The sequence below is a fragment of the Haemaphysalis longicornis genome, unplaced genomic scaffold (genome assembly GCF_048455015.1).
Source record: "Haemaphysalis longicornis isolate Haplotype H1 unplaced genomic scaffold, Haemaphysalis longicornis Haplotype H1 scaffold_10, whole genome shotgun sequence".
NCBI classification, from domain to species: Eukaryota; Metazoa; Arthropoda; class Arachnida; order Ixodida; family Ixodidae; genus Haemaphysalis; species Haemaphysalis longicornis.
The window spans coordinates 76,350,187-76,368,606 of record NW_027526204.1 but is presented as its reverse complement, the minus strand read 5'-3'; the positions used below and the strand labels follow the sequence as shown (position 1 = coordinate 76,368,606).

General features: G+C 43.9%; 1 protein-coding gene across 1 annotated transcript; it reads right to left on the bottom strand.

Moving 5' to 3' along the window:
* Positions 1 to 17,349, bottom strand: LOC144158804 (chitin deacetylase 7-like). The gene is made up of 5 exons (XM_077689952.1): positions 17,170 to 17,349; positions 11,361 to 11,658; positions 5,851 to 6,036; positions 2,726 to 2,971; positions 1 to 1,480 (listed from the first exon to the last, which is right to left on the bottom strand). Exons 1-5 carry the CDS (start codon positions 17,273 to 17,275, stop codon positions 1,117 to 1,119), a joined length of 1,200 nt encoding a protein of 399 aa, XP_077546078.1. The 5' UTR covers positions 17,276 to 17,349; the 3' UTR covers positions 1 to 1,116.
* Between the last annotated feature and the right edge of the window lie 1,071 nt (positions 17,350 to 18,420).

Genomic DNA, 18,420 nt, shown 5'->3' with positions numbered 1-18,420 from the left:
TAGGGAAACAGAAGATTTGTTTATTGACCGTTCAAAACAAACCAACGCGTTAGTAAAATTAGTTCACCCTTTTATGGAGCCCGAACGCGTAGGGGTGACGTGACAATAGGTGGCGCGTTTTATGATGGGCGGCTTTGTGGCAGCCATTCATGCTATTTCACACAGAACACTTGTGGTGCCCTCTCGTTATCCCGTTATCGGCGCACTCGGAAAAATAGGGCAGGTCGTTGATATTGTGCCGCTGCAGTTATCGGACACTGCGGCTAATATGTTCCTGTTGTCTCTGTACCTAAGTCCCCACAGCGCCCTTCTTGAGTTGACCGCCCGCGAGATTTCGAGGACCATCAGGTTCAGACAGGTAGCTGAAGGTACACAGATTGGTGTGACCGAATTCCCAGCGGCAAATTTGGAGTGCATTGTGCCAACATGCGAGGTGGAATATTTTTAAACCGGACCAGCTTTGTGGTTACGCACATTAATCCTGCAGCATTCCGAGTAACAAGAGGTGAAAGGTATTGAGATAGGTGAGGCAGGTGGAATCATTTTAGGGATATTTCCGGGTTTAACGAACCAAATCTACAGCGGTGCCTTTTGGCACGACGTATTGGAGGCACACAGATTATAATATACCCTGGGGAACCTATATAGACACCGAAATCTAGACAGGGTCGTGCTCGCTTTTCGCCTCCGTCAGGCAAGAGTCCGGTTGACAGTCAGTTGAAAGTCAGTTGAAAGTCAGTCGAAGAGTCCGGAGTTGAAAGTCAGCGCTAGTCCTGTCCACTTTTTTCTTTTTGTGTCCCTGTTAGTTCGCGCTGTTCCCCAAGATCCGGTAATCGATCTGGCGTCCTCGGGCAGAGCAACGCAACGCCGTAGACAATAAGCCACCATGGCGGGTAGCTGCAATATATTTATATGTATTCTTGTAATTGTATACCTATATGCATGATGCGTATGTGTGCGTGCGAACGTTTGTTTTGTCCGGGCGTCGCGCTTTCAAAATTGGCTGCACATTCTGAAATTTTTAAATTTATACGTTCATAGGGCAACGTGCTTCCAATACTAGATAATAAATATAACTCAAAAGACATGAAACATCTCGAGTCGTGACATTTAAAGTCAATTTCCGAGCGGGTTGTTCACCCAGGGGTAGTTTTTAGGACACTTCGAGCAGGTCTTCATGAAGCGCTCGCCTCCGGCTGGAGTGTTTTTGTACGTGCACCCATTCGGCGTAAGGCAGTTGCTGGATCCGCTGTTGCTGCGGTTAGTGCAAGTGCGCTTGGCATAAGCAGTGAGCGGCTCGGGGTTCTTCATGAAACTCAGGACCTCAGAAGCCGTCACCAAGTATACGTCATCCTTTTGCAGCAGCCAGTCGAGAAACTGCAGATAGCCCGCCTTGCGCTCGGGGTGTTTCAGATACCCTTGGTCAAGAAAGAGAGGGAAGGGGGCCCGATTGGTAGTGTAGAATTCGTCGAAGTTTGACCTGCGCAAGGGGGAAGAAAACGAGCAGTTTTTAGAGCACTGTACGTAAGAAGGTATAGTAACGTACTAACAAACTGAGCGTACTTGTCTTTACGACAGCAATTTGTCTACAGAACTAAAATGCATACCAAGAAGCTCGTTTTGTTTTGTACATGTTGTTACGCGATACCACCCTCCCAGTCTGCATGGTTCGGTGTGTCTGATATTGGACGAAACCGTTCGGACGGTACAAACGAAGTGACAGACGTTGAGCTGACTAACAACGACGGCTTTATTTCGCCGTGGCGGAACATCTACTGTCAGAAAGAAAAACAGAAGGGCAGATGTGAAGATAAGGATAACGAGATTCTAAACGCACTGATAATTAAATCAATTGAACAGCTGCGAAAATATCGTTCATCGATTGAGATATCCCAGTGCATGCGCAAATATGACCAGACACATGTGCTTCAAGAATACAAAGAACAACGTGCCCGACAGATGTTCGAAGCTCAATTATTTCACAAGGGACAAGAATCATATGTCAGCATGCCATATGTTGACGTACTACAACAAAAACACGGATTTGTCGAATAATGACCTTTGTCCTACCGCATCTTCCCTCAGTGTAGATAAAAGTTCGTCTTAAACGTCGTTATCTTCAACTTCTCCTTTACTGCTTTGTGTTTCTTTTTTGAGGACGTACATTTTGAATCAGCGAAATCAACTCGTCGTTGTTACTCAGAACCCAGTCTGTCACTGCATCTGTCTTGTTCGAGCGCTTTTGTCTGATATCAGAATGTACCCACAATCCCGCACTAGTACGCTTTATTACCTGTTGTGTCTTATTGGAAGCATAATTTCCGTAATCCAAACATAACAGGCATTATTCCACCTGTTCTATAAGTCAAAAGTATGCTGGTCTGGTATGTCTCCCGTTTCCTAGCGTCCGTTGCTGAACCACCCAAAATGCCAAATATTGGGAACGGCCGCAGCAGCTGCATAACGACCCATTTACGAAGAGTAGGCTGTACTCCAACTCATAAACTGGTAATAGAAAATGGTTCTGTGGTTCCCATAGTTGGGTGCGGCTCTTAGTATTTTTCCTGTGTGCACGCGAGTTTGTACCTATACAACCTGCTAGAAAAATGGTTCATGTGTCCGTTCGGAAGAGATATTTTTACAAGCATATGCCTGCATGCTAGCTATTGTAACAAAACTAGCAAATGATATCTACTCGGTCCCCTTCCCTACTACGCATGCGTACTTGAGGTAGTTGAAGGTGTCATTGGCTGTCTCCGGCGGCGGCAAACAGGCGTCGGCCACTGCGCAGGGAACGTCCTTCCCTGCAGCCTTTTGGAAGAACACGTTCAGTGGGAGCACCCATAGTCCTGGGTAGGAGCGCACGGGGCAGGGCGGCACGTTGCAGGGCCGTCGGAAGCCGTAGTTCATGGTGTACGGGTAGACGGGGGGCTCCCCGCGGACCCGCGGGTGGACAAGCGTGCTGTCGTACCTGCAATGCGTTTTTGAGGATCCTCATCAACTGGCAATTACACAATTTGTTCACATTTAGCTGAAACCAATACTTCTTCAGGACAGGCTCTTCAGGAGGTTCCAAGGTCAAACAGCATTGTGTAAAAGTTTTATACCGCTACTGTGTTGTTTTATGGCCCAGAGCTGCGATCATAAGAGGGTGATTCAGATCAAAACCAACACTTGCTGAGCTCTGTGTTCCAATTCGGCTTGCCTGCTTTACGCACCTCTCGTTCCAGGAAACGCATAGTGTTTCGTTGATAAGGGATGCGAGAAGCCATTTTAGGAGAAAAAATACCTTTACTTCCGTAAGGATTCTCCCGCTGTTAACCGCTATTTGGCGCTGCGTTGATGGGAAATTGAACGAAGTGATGGAAAACTGGTGGGAGTGATGGGAAATTGAACGAAGATTCGTATATTCGTTCAGTTTCCCATCACTCCTAGTTACAGACAACGCAAGTCGAGTTTGTCGATGAGCGAGTTACGACTGTTGTTTAACCTGTCTTTAGTTTTTCTATGTTAGCACCCTTTACAATGATGATGAGCCAGCACTGGTTGTCGAACTTTGTTGTTACTGGCTGCATCGACGTTGAGTAATTTCTTTTTTTTGTGCTCACGCTTTATGAATTGATTTCTGATGATTGATTGTGGGGTTTAAAGCGCCGACGCAACGCAGGCGATGAGGCGCGCCGTAGTGGAGGGCTCCGGATTAATTTTGACCACCTGGGGATCTTTATCGTGCGCCGAAATCTCGTACACACGGGCGTTTTTGCTTTTCGCCTCCAGAAAAGCGGCCGCCGCGGCCGGGATGAATTGATTTCGTGCCAAGTAGCAAACGTAAATTTCTCTTTCGATTGTTTTTCGACGAGAACTCCTAAAACATTTACTGCCTTTCGCAGTTATCGCGAAGGAATACTCCTCTAGGCAACTCATATTTATCAAAACATATGCAATAGGGCACTTGATATAGATAGGTAAAACAGGACTTGTGATCTTAAAGAGAGTGCAGATGACCTGCCCCTCACCTCCAAATCAATCAATCAATCAATCAATCAATCAATCAATCAATCAATCAATCAATCAATCAATCAATCAATCAATCAATCAATCAATCAATCAATCAATCAATCAATCAATCAATCAATCAATCAATCGACCGCTTTATCAACACGGGGCCGAGAAAAATGTTTACAGGCTATTTGGACTGATATACTGGCGGCTAGTTTCCGATTCAATGAAAAACTACACAAAAATGAGTCACACGTATCGACGAGGGTTCAAAAATAAAGAAAACGAACGAAAAGAAAACAAAAAAGCAAAAAACACGAGAATACAGAGAGCCGTTTACCCGTGCTTAAGGGGTACAATCACATCATTAAACAACGTTGACTTTAGCTAAGTCGAACATCTTGCAAAAAAATTTGAAGTACCTCGGAGTTACTACTTCAGTTGGGATATCATGCCACAGTTTGGCACCGTAGAATTCAATAAGCCTTTCGCCATGGACGTTATGACATATCGGCAAGCTGAAGGTGGCATTGGTTGCATGCCTGACTAGGGCTCCGAATCGGAGTAGAACGTAGAGCTAACGGTACAGAAAAGCAGTGGTTTACTCTGGTGCTTACTAAAAGAGATATTTGGTACTCCCAAAAAGTTTAAAAAGAAAGTGCACCCAACTCCTGTAAAGTTGTATTGACAGGACGGTTGAATGCTGAAAGTGTTTTATTTTTATTGTTCGTCGTTGTAATCAATTGAATGGCGTAAAATATGTTTCATAGATACGGCCCCTGGCTTCTGTACAATAAATGTGGCACTGAAATAACGCGATATATAAAACTGATAATAAATCGCATGGGAACATTGTCGCCTGTTTGGTTAACGTGAAACTTCTAAACGCAAATTTTTTACACACATTTTGGATTCCATCTTTACAGTTCTGGTGTGAATCAAATACACTACCCATATAATAAAGGGAGGTTGCACTGTAAATTGGCTCAACGTTTCGTTAAACTTAAAGAAGTAACACTCATTACCTTTCAGCGTGAATGAAATACGACATATTTAGTTTTGTACGCGTTTAGGCCTAATTGACGTTTCCGAAACGACGACTAGATACTAGACATTTCAGTTATTATAGTATTCCGTAGGAAAGCGAGGGAATCACCGCAAAATAATATAGTGGGGTCATCTACATACATTAGTATTGTGGAGTTGTGCGTTGAGTATCAGAGATCGCTCGCATCAAGTGAAAACAAAATAGGACCTACAACTGATCCATGAGTTACAACACAAGTTATCTCAGTGTATGTTGAATGGTGATTATCGATAACCACTTACCGTTTCCTAGATGAAATGTAGCAAATAAAGTATTTAAGAGAGTTAACATGTTATCTCCGTGTAGTAAACATCGTTACCTTCGCTGCTACTACTCGTTCGTGGCACCCTGCATATTGATTTGTGAAAAAATACCTTTAAGTGAGACCACCCATATGTGTTTCTTAGTTTGCGCGAGTATAATAAATGCAACGACTACGTCAGCATTTTCATTGGCTAGATCAGATTAGGTTTGCCCGTTGTTTGAGGAAAGTTCTGCACACATCTATGCAGTTCCTCACTGTTCCCTAAGCAGAAGTGCAAGGCTCCAGCAATGTTCTCTTTTTTGGGAGGAATGCTCAGTAGCTTGGCGCAGGTAACACGCATGCATCTGAAAAACAAATACTGCAACGTCACACTACTCGTGATAAGCTACACTGCCTTTATTCAGTGAAGCCGAAGGAATGACATGTACTGTAATAAAGTGCACTTGAAATCTGGGAATATAACTATTTCTTCAAGCAAGCTTCTGCTTAATTTACTCACAGAGAGTACTTGTGCAGCATCTTGAATCCTTCATCTCCACCAGTCCTCAGAAAAGGACCCCTGAATCCGTTGACGTCAGAGGTCGGCACATTGGCGAAGGCTTCAAGCATGGTACGCTGGCCCATGACCTCCTGCTCCCACTGGGTGCTATTTATGCTCAGCCAGTAATTCGGGTCGGTTCGTTGACTGTGAAAGGTGAGAGGAAACGTCCGTATTATTTTTATGTTATATGTTGTTCCACAAAAGGTGGATATAGCTCCACACACGGCCATAGCTGCAATAAAGAAAAAGACAGCCAGGCATCGGCCAGCTGTGTAATATTGCAGGATGGAAGCATCTCATCACGCATCAGGGAGCACTGACATTGCAATAGTTGGTAGGGTGACTTGTTGAAGGAAAACAAGAAACGTGATGAGGCTTGATATCAAGAGTACACACAAAAGTCGTTTCCGCGTCGACGAAAGTAAAGATGTAAATGAGTTGGCGCCGAGGCTGTAAGTGGTGGCTAAGGCTTCGGCAGTAGTGTTATGTGTTGCTTAGAATGGTGGGAAATTCCACTCTGTTAAGGTAAATTACCAACGAAGCTGAGCGTACAACAGTTTGAATAAAACTACGAAATCATGACGGAAGTTAGGCTTAGACTACCCGAGTACCGATCTTGGACGTCATTATATCTCAATTGATGGTATCGAAGCAGGGGGTAGACTTATCAGCTCTTGGTGGACAATCGGGGCATGACGCCTTAGTTCCGCACGCTAGGAAATTTTCTACGGCTCTAGCGTCGGGCAGTACGGATACGCACCCTCCCCACCACCACGGGAGAATAAACGGCATATTCAACATGGGTAACGGCAAGTTTAGAGTTACTGCAAGTTGAGTGAAACAAGCAAGGGAAACAACCAAGTACGTGCACACATACACGGCTCTTGCTATAAAACGCTCCACCCTTTAAAAAAAGCGCACTCACAGGGATTCCTTGAGTGAAATACTATTAATAAACACAGGCACAAAAGCACCTCGTGCTTTTGCATCGAATTTTGGAAGGAGTAAGTTAGTTGTTTCAATTTCCAGAGGATGTAAGGGGCACAAGAGAGAAATGAAAAAATTGCGCCCACCTCCCCGCGAGGGGAACCATGTGTATATGCGACGCATCGTGGGGTTCACTTGGTGTTTCCGTTGGATTGATTCTGAAATCACGTGAAACGGGTCGGGAACGCGTATGATTATTATGTTTTATGATTATTATTATTATGTTTTATTGGCTAATCTTGGTCAATCTCTCTATGTGGTATGCTTGGGGCTTCGCTGTCGCAACGACCTTTACTCCATCATTGTTGCTGGAGCTTCTTCTCTTTTATTGCAAGTGTTAATCGTTACCCCATCATGCATTGTATCAGTAGCATCTTGACGTAGTTTGAATGAGTCAAGGATATAAGGCGCGTTCGTAGCGTTTGATTCTGTTTCGGTTTTGGGGTGCAGTGCGAAGAGCACCATGTACCTCGCGTTCCGCCCACAGGGTCGTGGGATCGAAACCGGGCGCCGCTAAACATTATTTTTTTTATAGTGTATGGGGAAGGGCGGACGACAACAACGCCGACGACGCTGCATGGACAAGGCGAGTGAATGAGATGCAGTCGCATCTAAAATATGGCCAGGCTGCGATGTTCACTTGTAGATTCTGGTGAGAATGAATGAGTTCACGAATGATCAGATTGGGGTGGTGGGCCCCGGGTAAACTAACGTTGCGAAACTATTGTCGAGAGCCAACCACCCGTGCGCAGCGACGAAATAGTGGCCTAAAGTGTCGTGCGTGTTTTTGTTTGGATTGGGTAGGCGTGTCAGGAGAATCGGGGCTATGGATCGGTAAGCAGAGCAGTGTCAAGTAAAGTGTGTAACAGTTGTCGTATTATAAGCAGTGTTTCAATACGGGCAATAAAGAGGAGAATGTCTTCTGCTGCTGGACTTTTTTCGGACGCGTAAAATCCACGGAATCCTAGCTACAAAGACCTCCGCTTTAAAACGTGCACACGCCCATGCAGTGACGTGAGCTAGGACTCTCAATAAAGAGCCCTGCAAGCAAGCAAATATGCAGCGGGATGGCATTCCGTTGCAGTGGGTGCTGTAGCACACTTATGGTATGGGCGTACTCCCGTACAAATTTTAACTGCTCGCACTTGACTTTATCCGATAATTTTATTGCATGTAATCCCGAATAATGGGGGTTTCCTGTGGCCGTCCTGCTGCATATTTAGCGACAACACCCATTGATGTTACGTTACTTATTCGTCTTGCTGTTCGTACCATAAGCAGCTCCAAAATGGGGCTTGTTGGCATATAAGAAACTTTTAGTTCGTGGCTTTGTGTCTAGCCGGACACCATATCCCCTTTCACAGTAATTTGCTTTTGGAGCGGCCGATAATATAGGAACAATTATGCGACTAAGAAGGAGAAAGGAGAAACGTAAAATTAGGGATGTGCTCTTACTTTGCTTGAGAGCAAGTTTGAGGCAAAAATAGGCCATAAAGACGTTGTGTAATGTTTAGGCGCCAGAAAGATTTCAAACGCACACGAAGGGATGCAAACGCGCTTGGCTAACTGTGGAACAAATGTTAACCACACCGTTGGCAGCTGGAGCTACAATTTTGTTTATTAGACACTACCCAAAAATAACACGCGCATTCAAAATATCAGCTGCGTCGTAAATATTCAATTTAAATTGCTTACGAGCCTTCATTCAAAAGGCCCTCATTCCGCCAACCCTTTCTAATTACGGAGAAGAGTACCTTACTGGATGGAACTATAGCGCCTGGGATGGGTAACGTAGAATAACGCAGACGATGGTTCCAGACGGGGCGACACTCGCATCCAAATCGCTTTTCGCGGGACCCATTCTACTCTTGCAAAATTTATTCTTCGGGTTCTCAAGACTGGCCTTCTTTTTTTGAAAATGTAGTTTTCCCAAGGTTGTGATCCACTTGGAATAATTGTCAGATATAAAAAAAAACACCCACTCCCATAACAACAAGCTCAGTACCCTCTCAAAATTAAACACAAATTTTCATAGGTCTCTTGAGGACGCCACTTTTACCGAACCAAAAATTTTGCATAAACTTTAACAAGACACCTGAAAAGCATATGCCCTATCTTTGTGGCCGAAGAAACTACGCAGCAGAACGTGGGAAAGTCAAGACAACACTCGCGTTTGACAATAGCCTTTAAACATGCGAGATACTGAAAGCATTACAGTAAAAAAAACTAGAATAATGACTCAAAATAGTCTACGCCTTTGTAGAAACGACTACTATGGGCAAACGCGAAACTTTCCAAAATCACGTACAACACTATACGAACCCGTGTAGTTTAGAAGAACTTGTTGGTGGGCGAGTTGGTGCTTCTTCAACGCGAAGTAAAAAAAACTGCGCGATTTTGGACGGCCACAAAAAGGGCGGGAACACAGGATTGCGCCTGTCCTGTGTTCCGTCCCTTTTTGTGGCCGTCCAAAATCGCGCAGTTTTTTTGCTATACGAACCCACCAAGAATGCATTGGTGGAAAGTACAACGTAAGAGTGTGTGCGTCTTAGACGAATGCCCGTTTTTTATCGGGACAGTTTATTTTACCGCGATTGTGCTCTCATGTGCTTCACCAATACGCCCTCTCCACAGCTTTCCTTGGAGATCAACCATCGTCTTGGCTAAAGCAAGGGGTGCATTTTATGCCTAATTTTGCATATCAATGCTGGATTCCCCTCAAATGCGAACTGCTTCTAGCGCGCAGGAATAGCGCGATCAGATTGGCTCGGCTTAATATCGGCAGGCACACAGTAGCGATTGCGACCGCAGGAAGCGTTTTAATGTTTCTTCTTTTCACCCACAATTATCATCATCGTCAGAGAAGGTCGGCTTTCTGAAGTACGTTTTGATTGCACAACATACGACATGAGGGAGAACTTAAAGCTTCGCTTTAAAACACCTGGAATTCGTCACGTTAAATTCATCAGCGGACATGAGGCAGTCTCCAAACGAAAATGCTCTGAGCAAGAAGTGGCGGAGTGCGAAGAATCCTGTTTGTCATCCCAATATCCTCCGCATAATCAATCTCTAGGACAGCTGAACATTTCGTCCCCTTCCTCTGCGGCGCATCATCATCGTCGCTTGCAGCTGAGTTCGTTCGGGCTGTTCCCGGAATAAATATTCCAGCCGATACCCAACTGCCAAAATGGTCAGGCCGAGCTTTTTGTGTTTTTAAAGCAAAGCTTTCAGCTTATCGCTGATGTCGCCTGTAGTCCACGTAAAACCCACTACAAGAAAGCCAACTTTCTCTGACGATGTAATGATCGCAGGTAAAGTGCAGAAAAATTAAATCGTTTCCCGTAATGGGAACCGAACCCCAGTTTCTTGCGTATGAAGCCGTAGTATATTATATGGCGCCGTTCCGGCACAATATAAACAATTTAGATTTCAAGGCCACATGGGCAAGCTATACTCCTCAAAAACAAATGCACCCCTCCTTCGACGTACGACGATGATTGCAGCCTAGGGAAAGCCATGCATTGCTCGTGTTAGTAGCGAGTGAACCAAAATCACACCCTTTTACCATACACAAATTAGATATCGCGTTACTACCAGACTAACGATCATAAAAAAATTGGGTTCGTTCGCTTGCCAGTGGTTCGTTGGTTATTGGACTTTATATAGTAAATCTCCGAATTCCCCCATCCTGGTTGCTTTGACGGAGCGTCGGTTGATTGTTCTCTCACATTCTTCTCTGCCTCTCCTCTCGCTTATTCCACCAATATATATATATATATATATATATATATATATAAATATATATATATATATATATATAAATATATATATATATATATATATATATATATATATATATTTATATATATATATATATATATATATATATATATATAGCAATAAAAAGAAAGACACACGTCGAATAAGGAAAAGGTTTAACGTTTTAACGTTTCGGCCGAGGGACCGGCCTTTGTCAGATTTTTCTGACGGAGGCCGGTCCCTCGGCAGAAACGTTAAACCTTTTCCTTTTTCGACGTGTGCCTTTCTTTTTTTTTCTACGACTTGCCGGTGTCCAAGAAATGTTGTCCTGCGATATATATATATATATATATATATATATATATTTATATATATATATATATATATATATATATATATATATATATATATATATATATATATATATATATATATATATATATATATATATATATATATATATATATATATCATGTGATTGGTTTGCTGAGGCATAATTGATCCTAGGATCTGTTATGGCGCGTTTACTGAACGCTTTTAGAATACTCTCATAGACGCGGTCTTTATACAAATTGTTTCTCGGTAGAATTTCTTGTGTCATTAAGAACGTGTTTTGGATACTCAATGCAGCATAACGGGTCGCCTCCCTCCTTTCGATTATCACCAGTACTACGGCTGCCAAACCAGTCAGTGGAATGAAACTCTCTCACCAATGTGCTTACCTGATGGACTTTACAGCAATCTCATTGTCCAAGCGGTAAAGCTCGTTGACAGCTTCGTAGTCAAGGTACTCCCCGGTCAGAAAGAAAGTTGCTTTGATGCCGCATTTATTTTGCTTGTTCTTCCTTCCCGAGTCTTTCAAAAGTTCCCGGTAGAAGGGCATGTTGTTGACGTTGACCGCACCGTCAAACGTCAGTGTCACAAACTGGGGCATCTCTTCTACCCGCAGACCGGCCGGAGGCTTTTCGCTTGCGCACGCGCACGTCGGCAGCTTGCAGACTTTGTCGTCGCATTTTGGAGCTGGAAGTGTAGCAGGGCAGATATGTGTTAGTACGACAAAAAAAAAAAAACGACTTAAAGACAACTTGGGATTTGGTCTAGTGGATTGATGCGATAAGACAGTGTGTGCTGAAAGATATTTCTATCCTTTTCTTCCGCAGTCACTAGCAATATGGATGCAGTCTCATTCGAAAAGTGACATCAGCACAACTGCACATTTGCTGCGTTCCTGGGTAAAGCAGATGGCGGGGCTGGGACGGAAGAAATAAACAAAGAACTTGATAATCATAGATTGTGGGGAGTATAGCGTTGGCTATAAACATTTTTCTATATGACTTTTGTAAATCATTGGGCAGTTGTCGTATTCGCAACGAAAATCGAAAGAAGATCCGCTGCAAAATTTTCGAGAAGTTGTGATCATCTCGTCTCTTTCTCTGGTGAACTTGACTCTCAGTCGGCCCTGTTTGCACACTTTTCTCCGGCCTCAAAAATCGCTTACGGGGCATTTCTCACCCACCCCTCGTACGCAGTGCCTCTTGTGCTTATCGCTCCGACGCACTTGTCCCGTGTGCTGGCTTTAGCAACAGCACTACCAGGCTGTCATTTTTTTTTCGCCCACCACGACCAATTATTCACCACATTCATTCTGAATACTTGTTTTTTTTTCCGCCCTGCACTTGGTTCAGGCTCGATTCTACAACGCGTACAGTTGTACAAGGCACATGAGACTCTCGCACAAAAAGAAGTTTCAAATTCCTTTTACTCCGAAAACGGCAGCGTAGACGGTACTTTCGACCGGGCGGGCAGGAGCACTGCACACGTCGGGACACTTTTCCCAACACCACGCGCTAGGGTGCTTCGTTCTTCAAACACACAACACTTCTGAAGCAAAACTGTATACCACTACCTTAACTTGGCATGATCTACGATTTGGAGGCGCCGGAGCCTTATTAATCCAAGAAGAACTAGGACGAGGGATAATAACCCAATAAATTCATTATGAATATTGACTGGGATTGGCTACATGACTGCTCATTGCATAGAATAAATGTAAATATGGATCTAGCTAAAACAAAATTGTATTCTGTCGCTTAGTGCCCATTAGCAGCGATTTTTCTGCGGGAAACACCCGCGAACACTGCATGTTTCGCCCCTCCCCAATTTCCGCATTAGTGGAGATGGCGCGATATTTTTTGCTCTCATGAAAAATGTTTAATTGTTTTCTTTTAGTCTTTTTATTCTTTGCTTTTCAAACTTTTGTTCGAATAATTATCTTTATTTAGGCTAGTATGACACTTAAAGGGACTCTGCAGCACCATGAACGAACACTTTCACTTTTTTCTTTGCGTCTGGAAACACTGCAAAAGCTACAGCTATCGCCAGCACGAAGCGGCACAGCGGGATTTGCTCGTGGCAGCAGATACGGCTTGCGTTTCTGCTTCGATATTGTGTGTTTGACTTTAAGTGGCCATAAAATGCGTTCATTGCTGAAAATGGAGGCAAGCCGGCTGATAGCCGCTTCACGGTTGTATATCATTAATTCCAGCGGTCGAAGAATGCCATGAACGGGAAAGGTAGAAATAACTTTTGACGAAGTTTTCGTGTTATCTGATTGTCATAGAACAGTAATTTTTAGCTGAGGTACTTTGCGACCCCTTTACTTATGTACTGGATGTGTTGGTTGACTACATTCTGCAATCCTTTAAGATCTAAAAAAAAAGTTGAAAGAACTGTTTCAGGGTCTTTTTAAATTTCTTACTTCCGGTAGTTATGGATTTTGGTGGAAATGGAAGGCGCTACGTGGTTTAATCTTTCTAGCTATATATATTTCTCTTACAAACTTCATTTTCGGGATTTTTATTTAATCTTTGGTTTTTGGAGATGGGTATGATGCATACATTTGATTTCAACACACCGTTTTTGTGGTTTTTCTTTTTTCTGTTTTTTTATATTTACTGGGTTTGCAAAATTCTGTTTGACAAATGACAATTACGTACGTTGCTATAACGGCTAAACGTTTTACTTCCGCCAGTGTAGTTATCCAATATAATGTCACAAATCACTAAATTTAGACCCATAGCGGTAGTGTACGAAACGTATTTTCGAATTGTTAAAGGTAAGTATAGCAACAACGTACAGTATTGTGTACTGGAAATGACTTGACCTAGGTAAGCCAGTCACACCGCAATGTTATCGCGAAAAGACATTTGATAACACTTTTATGATACGAAGGGTTGAAATGCGTAATTTTTGACTGCAAAACGTTAGGAGGTACGTAAAAAGGGAAATACTAAAAACCGAGTAATAAGTTAATCAAAAGCTGATTCGCATTCAAGTAAAGCAATTGAACGCACATATAGTCATCACTACAATCGCAGAATATTTTTTCTCGGCAGTGTTATTATAAGCTCCCATCAATAGCACAGACCAGTCCGGGTTAGGAAGTGACGGAACAGCAGCTGCGAAATAACCCCTCTTTTATATCTTGCTAAATTCTGCAACATTATACTGAAACTGGCACCATTGTTATTGAGACAAAGCAGCCCCTTAAGATAACCGTGCTGTATTTTCCTTCATAGCCACTTTAAAGCATTGATCCACTTGTGTGCTCCAACATACACAAACGTACGGGTGAAAATGCGATATTTAAGGGGCTGGCCAGTTCGTTCTACAGCTAGATTAATTTGATAGTTCGCACTGAATATATAATAAGTAAAGGCCACCCAAACAGGACTACCGGAAACGCATCTCCCTTTACAACCAGCAACATATTCACGTAGACCACGCCATAGAAATATGGCGGAAACATCAGCAAAGCACGAGCACGGGTAGTCGCCGTGACCAATACAGAAAAAAAACAGAAGTATTAATCGGACCATGCCATCACCCCCCTTACCCCCGCCCCGATATCGGCCACCAGAGCAATCATATCACGCCCGCCGCGACATGCACCACCTGTGCACTCACCACCTGAGTAATCGCTATCGCTTTAGCAGCCCCCCCCCACCAAAAAAAAAAAACGAATACGTCTTAGACATCACAGTTTCGCCATGGGCATGTCTCAAATGCCTTCGGGGCACTCGGCTTCACGATCCCTACAAACAACCAACAGGTTCCCGATGTCTACACACTTTGTACCGCAGCACACGCACACATCAGCAGGAATGAGGCGTCATACGCATGGGCCAGCATCCCAACTCTTAGTCATTTGCGAAGAGATCAAGGAAATGGCCCAGAACCTCTCATTTATCATTCCATCGCCATGCGTACATTCTCTCCCACTTAATACCCGAGCATCAACAGTATCCTCCTCCCACCCGCAGCTTTCCTGAGCCGAAGCGATATCTCCTGCCGGCAACGGGCTAAGTTCTACCCCTACCTGAACCTCCTCTACCATAGCTTGCCCACGAGATCAAAGCGGCAGCGTCAGGTAGGGCGCGGGATCCGGTTGCGGTCGTTGGGCCCTTAACCGCGACCAAACTCGGCATCTACTGACCGCGGGTTCCATAACCAAATACCAAAGCCGAGGCCTGGTCAACGCCGAAACCCCGCACCAGCCCGTGAAACTCGTTGACCAAAACGAACCGGCCAGTGCTGCGCCGTGTCGCCCCATCACGCTAGGTTGCGCTTATCAGTGTACTGGACTGCGCGTTGCCGTCGGCTGCAACATATAGACGAGTTTTTTTCTGTTTTTTGTGTACTGTGTGTTATCAAGCTACTATAAATTCATGTGCCGTCCGCGTGTGTTATGGCTGTGGTTCCTTAATATCACGTGGGTTGGTGCATGTTCGGTTGACTAGCCCACCGAAAAATTATCATAAATATCGATAATGATATATTGATAAAAAAATTAAAACCCATTTCTTAAGAGAAAGGTAAAACGCGAAGCTTTTTCTCATACAACCTGAGTCAAAGTCCAAAATCCCAACATATTCTAGTTGTTGTAATGGTGCTGCCGAATACACGTCAGGTTTATAGCGTGAGAAACCAAGATTCGACTGCGACCACCCGAAGCGTTTTTAAAGACGATAGTCTTTCTTGGGCTACTTAAACCCAGAAATTTTGGTCTGTCTGTATGTCTGTCTGTCTGTCTGTCTGTGACTCGATTCAGCCACCCGGCCAAAGTGAAACGAAGTCAGCGCAATAGTCTTATATACTCACATCCAAACCTAAACGTCTAAGTCCAAGTTTATATGTTCATACTTGTCAACATTGTTGAACAAAAACAAGACATTACGCAAATAAAAGCCCGAAAATTGATATACGAGGGATATTTACAGTGTTCCTTTGTAAAAAATTCATAGATTCTTGTATTTTGCGAAATTAATAATACATTCACTGCAGAAAAAAAAGTTCACACTGTCTCCTGCGGTCGCCTGCGCCACTATAGCTTCTGGCGGCATTTTAAGAAATCAAGCCACAATAGTTACGAAAGGTTCGACTAGATAGGTTCCATGTTCTGCTTGGAACGCACCTGGACTAGGGCAACGCGGTTCTATAAACATTGTAGTAAGGTGCCTCAATTCACGCGTGTCCCCGCCCTACGGCAGCGCTGGCATCGAAGCACTCAACCTGTAGCATTTCAACGCGGTAAACTTAAATTGACTTGAGCAAACCTTTAGCGCGGTTACCTTGGGAGGAGGGCGACGCAAGAGGAACAATATGGGAGGTGAGCGGAAAAGCGAAAGGAGCCATTTACTTGGCAAATTTTGACAAAGGCTGTCGTTTCTTCTCGATATTTGCAACGGTAGGCCAATTTTTTTTTTACTTCTTGAGGCGCTTGATGTGCTTTTGTGGTAACCCAATCAGTAAGGCGGGTTAACGATTTCGATTTTGATATTAATTTTGGGCTTTGAAGAGATTGGCTTTCCACCAGAAAAAGCTTCTCGTTTGAACCACCTTTCACTTCATCAGCAATCATCATCATCATCATCATCATCATCATCACAGAAGATTGCTTTATCGGCAGTGCGTTTCGGGGCCGACATCAGCATCAGTCAGGCATACAAAGCTTCGTCTTATATTACCGTGGATAGGCAACAATTATTCCAGTGTTCTAAAACACAGTATGAAGCGTCCGAAACGAAATTAAACGAGTTCTAATGAACAGATAAGTGGCCCTAATGGGCGCTGTTTTAAATATTAATGTTCGCCTTTGGCTCTGACCTTCCACCAACTGTGCAACACAGACTTGTACGTACATACTTCTCTACAATAACAGTGCCGGCCGTAATTTGGAGTGTTGCAAATAGCTTTTGTGGGAGAAAGAAATGAAATTAGCCTTAAAACTGTGGTTATGATTCTCACTCTAGAATCAGAGTTGTATGGGTTCGCCTCCGGAAACAACAGAACTGGTACAAGCATTCTGCGTATCAGATGGGTGCTGTGATGCGCATGTTCTATTGTACTTCAATTTTCCCACACGGGGATAGACGCACGCGGGGGAAAGGTAGCCCGCAGAGTAACCTATTCCCAGCAGTCATGGTAAAGGCATTGCGAAAGACAATTTACACAGAAGGTGTATTTGCTTACCAGGTGAAGTTGCCGTTGACGCCATTACGTTTGCTTCTTGCCATCCGTACAAGCACAATACTGCTACGCACTGAAATAAAATCCTATTCCGGCTGACGAAATACATGTTGACTAGACTTTTGGCTACCGACGACGAGAATGTTGAGTAATGAAGTCCTAAGCGCAGTGTACGGGCAAGTGGGTCCTGCGAGCTCGCTTTTATACGAGATTTCTGTGAGCAAGGAATGATGAAAACTTCTGGAATTCGAACAAAGCCGCTCTCCACACATGGACTTGATAAAACACCATTGTTCGCGCATTATCTACGCCGTTTATTCCAGGGGGTAGCCTTGAATTTGGCAAACTTGTTGACAAAACTATGCTCTTCGTGAATTTTATCTTTCTAGACTTAGATATCAGGTGCAACCACGGTGCAATGCACCGTTGTCCGACAGACGCACAAGGAAGAGTCGTTAGCTCCTGACCTATGCAATGCTGGGTTTACACATTGACTGTTAAACACCGCATTCAAATTACGGTGTCCAAACGAAAGAGATGCTTGCGCGGTTTGTGTGACAATTCTAAAGGCTTTGCGTTGTTCTTTCTTAGTTCTTGTTTTATTTATGACGTACACGCTCTTCGTGTTTTGTTTTCGATGAAGCGCTATGGAACGCCTGGAAGCTTATAGGAGTTGAGAACGCGTGGTCAGCTGTGGTGTGAGGGGATGCGTGCTTTTCGCACACGGCTTTTGTAGACGCAAGCGGTGTTCACTGTTGTGTGGACGCCTTTTCAGGATGCCTACTGTGTTCGAGGTTTGACGACATGAGCCAACTAATGTTTTGATGTTAAAATATGTCAGCCGTTTTCTCCGCGCGAATGGGGATGAACAGCGGGGTTGTAAAATCATTTTCATTGAGTAACAATGGTCCTAACGTCTCTGTTGTCGCTATAATGTACACTGATCGGCCTCCTCTCAAGTGCTTACATATTCGTGGATACTTTCGAATCGATGCAGGTATGCCGCTGGGTGCATAACGGGATCTGGATTGGTGTGCCATCCAACACAAGATTAGTCCCTTTGCCTCTTCAGTCCCGAGACATCCAGAATCAAATCAGCGAATACAACTCTAGAGTAGTGCCATCGCATATAACCCTCTGTCCAAGGACAGCCCGAGGGAATGTAATCTTTTCTTAGAAGCTGTAAAGAGAAGGCAATAACGTCTATTTAAATCACTGGCCTTCTTTTTTCAACATCGCGTTTTGCGAGGGCTT

What these genes read in the sequence shown, in the direction of transcription:
- LOC144158804 (XM_077689952.1), bottom strand. Translation starts at nt 17,275, where the DNA reads ATGTATTTCGTCAGCCGGAATAGGATTTTATTTCAGTGCGTAGCAGTA. An exon ending in ATTGCTGTAAAGTCCATCAG is followed by an intron (nt 6,037 to 11,360) that starts GTAAGCACATTG and finishes CACCTTTCACAG; the next exon opens with TCAACGAACCGACCCGAATT. An exon ending in GACACCTTCAACTACCTCAA is followed by an intron (nt 1,481 to 2,725) that starts GTACGCATGCGT and finishes CCCCTTGCGCAG; the next exon opens with GTCAAACTTCGACGAATTCT.